This window comes from Meleagris gallopavo, unplaced genomic scaffold (genome assembly GCF_000146605.3).
Source record: "Meleagris gallopavo isolate NT-WF06-2002-E0010 breed Aviagen turkey brand Nicholas breeding stock unplaced genomic scaffold, Turkey_5.1 ChrUn_random_7180001937497, whole genome shotgun sequence".
Classification (NCBI taxonomy): domain Eukaryota; kingdom Metazoa; phylum Chordata; class Aves; order Galliformes; family Phasianidae; genus Meleagris; species Meleagris gallopavo.
The window spans coordinates 2,121-11,056 of NW_011199437.1; the positions used below are offsets into that span (position 1 = coordinate 2,121).

General features: G+C 39.6%; 1 protein-coding gene across 1 annotated transcript; it reads right to left on the reverse strand.

Moving 5' to 3' along the window:
* Positions 1–912: 912 nt before the first annotated feature.
* On the reverse strand, positions 913–6,830 carry LOC104916743 (E3 SUMO-protein ligase RanBP2; the record flags this gene model as incomplete). The annotated part of the gene is given in 6 exon segments (XM_019611501.1): positions 913–987; positions 3,231–3,384; positions 4,761–4,881; positions 6,084–6,362; positions 6,516–6,719; positions 6,722–6,830. Coding segments are annotated over 5 exon segments (756 nt in total), but the record flags the coding sequence as incomplete, so codon positions are not given.
* Between the last annotated feature and the right edge of the window lie 2,106 nt (positions 6,831–8,936).

Here is an 8,936-nt window from a genome sequence, read left to right on the forward strand (position 1 = left end):
CTTCACTTTCTTCCTGCACGTTCTGTCTGTTTCTTCAGTCTTTTCTTCAGCTCTAGAGGAAACTTCTCAAAGCACTTCTGCAGACAGGCTTCATCTCAAACTCAACAAATTTATTTCTAAAATGATATAGCAAGAAAACAAAGTCTTAGTGGAAAGGATCCTGGAGAAAATAAGGGTCGTATTAAATGTGCACAGACAAAAAAAACTGCAACTGCACTTTATACGTGTGTATGAAATTACTTTCAGAAGCTTATATACATCGCAGACCATGACTGAAACACTGAGTGAGTTATGTCCCTATTTGTAACTGTCTCTTAAAAAATCTTCCAAATTCAGCTGTATTGCTAAGCAAACTAAGCTTCAGGTAATAAAATAACAGCATTTCAAGTTGCAGTTTTGTGAAAAATACTTGGCTGTGACAGCCATGAACGCATGCAAAAACTTTAAGTAAAAGCATCTGTAGCACTGACCAAAGAAGAAAGGAGCAGAGGTGGTGGTGAGAAGAAAAAAGTTTACAAACAGATGGGCTTTTTCTTCTGCTGCTTTTCTTCCTCCTTTGCTTCATGTTCCCGCTTGGCGCAGCATTGCTTAAATTCATCTGGCATTTTCTCATAGCAGTATTTGCAGACAGGTTTTAGATCAATTTCAACAAACTTATCCATTCAGAGTTAAAAGGCAGAAAAAATAAAGGACAAAAGGAGAAGAGTTAAGACAACTGAACTGAACAAAGAACGGAACAGGCAGCTGAAAGATGTAAACCAGCAAATGGAGCAAGAGGAAGGTACAGGCACATTTTCTCAGTGTTGTTCATATGGCTTTTGTATTGTAACAGTTAAACCTGTAGCAACATTTAATATTTCAGAGATAACCACTGACACGTTTTGAAGGCATCACACCTATTGATTAACTTACTTGAGCGTTAACTTAGTGTTGCATGTTGAACAAGAAAACAGTTCACACGCCATGCCTTATTCAGAGCAGACACAACTAGAGCGAGGGGAAAAAAAAAAAGGGTAAATCATTAGCATTACCAAAAAAATAAAAAGTTAAGCTCAAATGTTTGTGAGATGCAAAGAACAACCATTTGAATCTTGTAGCAAGCATTAAGGTCTGCAGCAATGTCACAGGACCTGGAAGGCACACCTGACTCTTGCACAGTGGGACTGCAAAGTACTGATAAAGCTGCCTCTGAGGGCACGCAGCTCTGCTTTGGAGAGAAAGCATTTTCTCTTTGTTCTGCACCTTGATTTTCAGTTACTCCTCTCTTTCAGTATACCTTCCCACCTTTCCCTGCCAAAAGATGCTTCTCTTTCCAACCTCACATAGAGGATTCAGGACAATGTTCTTCTCCTACGTTCTATCAGCAGCAAACAGAACCAGAACTTTGTAAAGCCAAACTTCTTTTCCCACACTATGGGGCAAGCACATCCACATATGCTTACAGTTCTTCCACTGCCTGCCAAAACAATACATGCCAAAGGAAAGTCTATTTACAAGACATCTCTGCAATGCAGTTTCTTAAAAAACTGCTGCCACAAGTGTTGGTTTTTCACCAGATAGAGAGAGGAAAAACAAAACTGGATACTCATCGTTTGTGATAGCAGTGTCAAATTTGTGTGCAGAAATGAAAGAAGAAGAGGAGAAGAATTGAAGATGCGCAATGAAAATAATTACTACTTTATAATCTGTTTGGTTCAGTGACTGAAACGCACAATATGAGAATCAGATCATATGGCACAACATTCACAACATACAGAATGTTGGCGATCAGACAGCGCTGCATTTACACATTCACTCCAAGCCCCAGTTCTCTTCATTCAGGATCTCAGAGTATTACCGTGTTAGGTGAGGAAGGTGTAGAGCTAGGGACAAAATAACGTGGCATGACGTTCTTGGGGAAAACTGGGTGTCATTAGCTGCTCTCATCTTAGACATCTGTAAAAGCTTGAAACAGCTCAACATAAGCAACACTAAGCTTGAAGAGCAACTAGATTCTGATTAGCCCAGCTATCCTTTGTGAATTACCTGCAGTTTTCTTTTTGCAATGCAAAACTTACCTATAGAGAAATCCGTACAAACCGACTGCAGTGGAACACCTACCAATTAGGCTTTATACTCACAGGTGATCATAAGAAAACACTCTCCCTAATTTTCCATCTCCCGTTAATAAAACCTATTTGTAAATTTAAAAATTACAATTTTCAGAAACATGAAACTTACCTGATAGCTGCAGGGTTTCACTATTCACCTTTCTGTGATGAGCCAGGAATGGCTTTTCACATTTTGCATTATAAGCCCCTCCCTAAGCTATAAGCCCCTCCCTAAGCTATAAGCCCCTCCCTAAGCTATAAGCCCCTCCCTAAGCAATGCTATTTGAGAATTTCCTTTGAGTTAACAAAACTAAGAGATGTTATGGACCGCTTACATATTGTATTCTACAGCTCACTATCTCAGTGCCATCTTGAAAATAAAAATTACAACTATTGTTTTGTACTTTTAGATCACTAAAATAAAATTCCTTTTACTGTTTTTAACATTTCAACCCAAAAGTTACAAAAAAAACCAAACAAATAATGCACTGAAGTGATTCTGATACGTTATTAATGACAGAACAAAACCTGCTTTGGCAGGGGGGTTGGTCTCGATGATCTCTAGAGGTCCCTTCCAACCCCTACAGTTCTGTGATTCTGTGATTCTGTGAAATCAAACAAGTAATTTTCACCACCACTGCATCTTGTGAAGAAAGCACTTGCTGGAGAATTTCACAACAAAATTGTGAATTGTAGATTGCTTATCTTCATAACTTAAATGGAAGCTAAAGAAGTAAATCTTGCACACGGACTTGAAAAATGAACTGTCACCTAAACTGCTTTAGAGATATTTACATGGCAAGTAACTGGAAGCCATAGGAATGTTATAATGCCCACCAATACTACGTTTGTCACAGAACTTTAGTGCCTTTGCATATAATCCTGCTTCTCACTTGGTGACATTTTCTTCTACAAGGACCCTGCAATGCTTCCTTGGACTACTGATTTTAGCTCTGCAGGCAGAGGTCTTTTCTCAGTGGAAGATCAGGCAAATGAAGATTGAAAATGGGATTAGAAGATGCATTTGCTGATCACTGCTGCACACTTTTCTAATCCTTTCATGGAAGCTGATCGGCGATATTCCACTTAAATACGTTAACCTTTACATTTGTGAAAGACAGCGTATCAGCTGATGCTTACCTCCACGTGCCACTGTTTGCCCATAGCATTCACCAAACATCCTTCAACTGGTCTTCTATGTGCTCCACAGATGTCGACGCCCATTTTGTCATAGCAGGGTAAACAATATAATTATTCTCCCTTTGGTTCACGAGCATCAGCAATGAGTTCCTTCCTGTTCGAAAATGTCATTAATTTAGAGCATGAATAAGAACAATTTCAACTCAAGAGCTTCTGTAGAGATCATTTAATTTTTAGCCCTTGTTTCAGTAACTGTATTTATACTACAATAATGTCTTTAGCAGCATAAAATACAACAGTTCAATATGATTATTTTTTTAAACAAGCTTGATTGATTCTGAGAAAAGCCTGCTAAGCAGGATGCATCAAATCTCTCTGAAAATAGCTACTGAGCTTGTCTCAAACAGGTTAGAAAGCTGTACTCGTGCCTGGCTTACATTCTGGCTTACTTAGCACCGGTTTCTTTTAGATTTACATAAATGTAACTGAAAGGAAAATGCACTCCTCTGCCTTTTCCCCATGGTGTCAAACATCAGAGAAAGAAAAATGTAAGCTGACAATACCACTGACACAATACTACAGGTTGTTTTTCAAATCAGCCTCTGCTGTGATACTGAAATGATAGCTTCCCTTGTACTAAAAAATAAACGAATAACGTGTGCTATATCCTACAATGCCCCCGATCCATGCATCACTAGGGAATGTAGAAACATGCAGCTACATATTTGGTAACTGCAGAAACTGATAAAACGAAGCAAGAGAAAGCTGAAAAGAAAAGAATGCTTAGGCAACTCAACTAAAAACAAAGAATGCAGGCAAGATGACTGAAGCAGCTGAAGATGACCAATTTTCTGCCCTTTGTACCAGAAAAATAATGTCAGTCATTTTGCTGCCATAAGCAAGTTTGCGCCAGATTTCCTATTTCCTAAGGTACCACCCTGTGCTGCAAATTGCTGTCTTTCATTAACCCCACTCCCATGCTTTACCCTCAAACTCTTCAGAAATTTAGATTGGAAGCTGGATGGCAAAACAGGCCCTAATTCTCTACATAACTATGTGTATCACATTAGAAATATGAAATCAATGGCTACACAGTCTACTTAAAATCTGTGAAGGATCCCATTAAGTGAGAGCATTTATTAGTGCAAAGGGTGATAAACTGGACTCAAATTGGGAACCCATGTTGGGAAAATAAACATCTGTTTAAAAATGACAAAACTTCTGCATCTGATTTGTATCTAAGCATCTACCACAGTGTATCCTACTGATCCTGAAACATCACCAGGTACAAAACACACACTTGACAGGAAATCTGGTGTCAAAGTAGCTAAGTAGTTAATATTTTATGTGCACATTTTAAGATTTCCACTCTCAGTTTTGTGATGCATTCTTAGACCTTTTTCCTCAAAAAAGATACTTCAATTACTCCATCTCAGCAAGGAAGCTTTAGGAACCATACCCTCTACATCCCTCCCAACTTCCATTCCATTTTCATCATCATCAGTGAGAGAAGGAAGGGTGAAGACCCACCTGCCAGCATTCTTGACAAATCCAATACTGGCCAATACTTGTTGGCAGATATCACAGCAGAAGCACTCTGGATGCCTGTGATTGTTCATAGCTTTAATAGCATGACCAATAATGAACTCACCTGTAGGAAACATAATAACAGGATGTAAAATGCCATGCTACACAAATTTAAAAGAAACCTGCAACTGAATCGCTAGAATTACATCATCGTTTTTGCTTTGCTCTTCTTCTAGAAAAGGATGCTTGTGAATCGTCGTTCACGCAGTGTTGGCTTCTACTCCGCTAGGTCTATAATCAAGCCTTGAAAGGGCTCCATACTCAAAGCACAACAGAACTGAGTTTGGGTGGCCTTGACCCTTGTATGGGGCTGCTGAATCATGGCCTGAACCTCTGATTGATCACCTGAGGCAAGCAATGAGTCAGCCACGGGTGACTGCAGGAAGGGGTGGAGCCTGGCTCCACCTCTCCTAGACCCATTTAAGAGCTGACTGCCAGTGGGGAAGGATCTCTCTGGATATCCGTTCCATTAGAGTTCATCTTGCGAGCCCAGGACAGGGTGAGTGACTTTTTCTCATCTTTCTCTCATTACTCCAATATAAATTATATTAGCCAAGCTCCTGGATATATATATATATACACACCATCTGTATATCCATAGATTATACAATTGGTGAGCCAGGCAGGCCAAATCTACATTATATCATGTCTTTCTTATGGAGTTTCTATAAATGGGTCAAGGAGGAGAACACCATTCCCCTTGATAAAATGATTCCCGGGCAGATCCCAGGGTTTCTGGGATCTACTTATTATCAACTGGCAACTATAATTGAGAAATGGGGTCCCTGCGTACTCTGGGGAATATTTCCCTGGTACGCTTAACAGAATACTTTCCGGGACTGGACAAAGATATCTTAACTACGAAAGAAAGGCAATTAGCTGCATCAACAGTGGCATGGCCACTGTTAAATGCTTTAAATCAAGCAGAGACAGCTGTCAAAGAGGAGCACTCAGGCAGATAACAGACATGAACGAAATGAAGTCTAACATGCAAGCCTGTGGCATTCCCACAAAATCATAGCTTTCCAAGAATAAAATGTGATGGCCTCTAGAAGTTTGAAGCATCGCTGCTGCCAGCAGCCCTGCTGATTTTGGCTACTCTCACTACATTCAAAAACTGGAAAAGCCCACTTTCAGGCAAGATCCATGGAGTGCTGCAGCCTAGATGGGCTTTTTCTCTCACTTAAAATCCTTCAACATTAAGCTTACCTGGCGTACAAAGTCACTAACTATTCTGTGAAATGTGGTATTCTTGAATCCACAAACCTTTCTCCCCCATGCACAGGGCCCTGATATCTTCAGCCGTTCGAGGGACAATATTTGAAAGGAGCTCCATGGTTGTGTGTTCTAAAGGTTCATCGCTGGCAGAAACATTAAAATACACAACGGGGTTGGTGTTCTTTGACAGCTCTGCTGCCAGTGAGAGGTGGCCCTTCTGCAGCTCTGACAAACTTTGCTGGCATTCTTCAAATCTCCTCTTGAAAGAATTAGCCAGTTCTTGAACTTTAAATCTGACCACAAATTGCTCTACTTTCACTTTACCATCTGAAAACAAATCCAAGAAGAGGTTTCCTTAGCTCTACTCATTGTAGCCAGAGATCTGTAGCTTTTGTTCTGTATAATCTCCAGGGTAAAACAAAGCCAAACAAACTGCAGAAGATACTGAAAGGAACTGTAAAAACCACTCAATTGACTCACCAGCATCATCTGTAGCTGTCCAAATTAAAACACTGTTTGATGTTTCAGAGGGCACCAAGTTTACTTCTTCAGTGATGACTTGCTTTGCACACACCTCAAGAACTTGGTCCCTTCTCATAAGGGTCCTGTAATACTTCTTCTGTGTCTGGAAGAGGACCTTTAGCTCTCCAAGAGCGCGCTCCTTCCACTGAGCAGCATCTCTGGCCAACTGTAAAGTTCTGCCCTCTCTTTGAAGAGAATTCCTTCATATTCTTCTCTAGAACTTAACTTCCACCTAAAACACAGCACAGTAATGCGTGATATCCCCAGAAGTTGTTGTCACCAACAACACTGTTACAATTCTGACATCACATAATGCAAAATTATTCAATGTTTTCCTTTCTTCTGTGGCTTTGTACCCACAGCTCTACAGACACTCATCATGCACTGAAGTGAATCAAAAGCCCTGCCTTCTCAAAATGTAAGAGCCCAACAGATTTCAGCATTTGAAATTCATTTTAGCAATGCAACACTACCTGCACCACACTGCATAGGAAGTTGTTTGGTTTTTTTAAGCTATCAAGTGTGCTGGCGTATTTCCCGATGAAATTTCAGGTCTGCTGAATGATGTGCGAAGTGATAACGCAGCACTGTTAACATTCCAGGTGTTCCCCTCCTAAAGACTGTTAAATAATTTAAAACTGGCATTTGATCAGAATAAGAATCAACTGAAAATTATAAATGGAGGGCTCACAGCTGCATATCCTCCTCACTTTATATGTGCACATTACTGGCTTTTAACATCCTTCAATTAACACATCTTCCAAAGCTAAAGAAAAACTTGGAAGAACTGAAGAAACGTGTGACAGACAAGCATTTCTGGTGGGAGAAGTGACACTGAAGGAGAAAAAGAACAGGTAATGCAAGAAAGAAAACCACAGAAATCATAATATGATTAACAGATAAGGAAAGGCAAATAGGATATTGAAGAAAGAGGAAAATGACATTTTGCAGACTTCATCAGATTAGTAGTTCCAATTAAAGGACACTACATACTGTTTATTTGTGCTCTATCGGTCTTGCTTAATCATTATATTAATCTGCAATTAAGCCTATTCTTTACAGGAAGCTAAACTAGAAGATTATAGTCATTGCAAGCTTCTCATCCTATAAGGCACGCTGAAGTTAAATACAAAATCCAGACATGAACAACTGTGTTAAGCCTTACAAAGCTACATAAGGCAAACCTCAAGCTAAACTCATCTTTACTTCAGCTTAAAGTTCTTCTACTTCCTAAAAAGCTGTATCATCACCTCCTGGTAAATTCTGTGATACATGAGCAGTTTCTGTGGATTCTGCTTCTTTGCTGCTAGCAGCTGACTGCAAATACCGCTGTTGCTTCACTGGTTGATGGAGTATGTAATTCTTCCTTACTTGTACAGACTAAGTCAGTACGATTAATAAAACAGTAAGCAAATAAGCCAGGAGAGCCTAATATTCCAACTATATTAAGTCTGGACACTAAAAATAACCACTCCCTCCAAAAAAGCCACATTTCCCCTCTCCTCTCCCTCTCTCCATTCCTCCCAGAAATTGATAAATTTCTTCATTTATAATTACAACAGCAGTACAGAAAAATCACGATAGTAAGTTCTCAGTCTCCTACTTTCCTATAGTGCTACTGCTATTTCAGAACAACAAAGTAACAGGGATTAAGGGAAGTGAACAACTGGGGGAAAAAAAAAATCAAAAACACAAGAATTCTTCATTATTCTTAAGACACACTCAAGTTTGACTTGACAAGAAACTGAAGTACCTTTGAAGCAGTACGATTCCAAAACAAGCCCCATTTGCCTTGGAAATTGCTCTGAAATCACTTAACTCTTACATAATAGCCAGGAAGAATTCTACTAGCCAAAAAGCTGTTTCTACTTCAGGAGGTAAAGCTGTTTCCTTTCTCTCCCTGAGAAACCTAAGATCTGTACCTTAGTTCCAGTGCCAGAACAGACTTGAGACACAGCCAAACAAGTAGTTTTTAATCTGCTGGATGCTTTATTTCTCAATAAGTGAAGATAGTCTAAGAATAATACTGCAAATTTATTGCCTAAACTTTCGTAAAGACTTGACTTGTACTTTCTTTCTTTGAGTTTTAACTTCTTCCTGAGTCCCTTCTGGACTGGCATCCTCCGCACTGCTATTAACGCCACAGACAGATGTGGAAGGGACCTGTGGAGTTTCTCCTTTAGCCTTCTCCTCAGAAGGTTTAGCTTCCAAAGCAGTAACACATTCCCTCTCCAATTCATGTTTGACTGGGGGGCCTGCTGCAAAGAACAAAAATTAGTGGAAAACAGCTGATAAGGCACCTAAATACTGTGATCATTTTTGGCACATACATGATAAAATAACCTAGCGATACTCAGAACATCTTAAATTTAGAGCTTT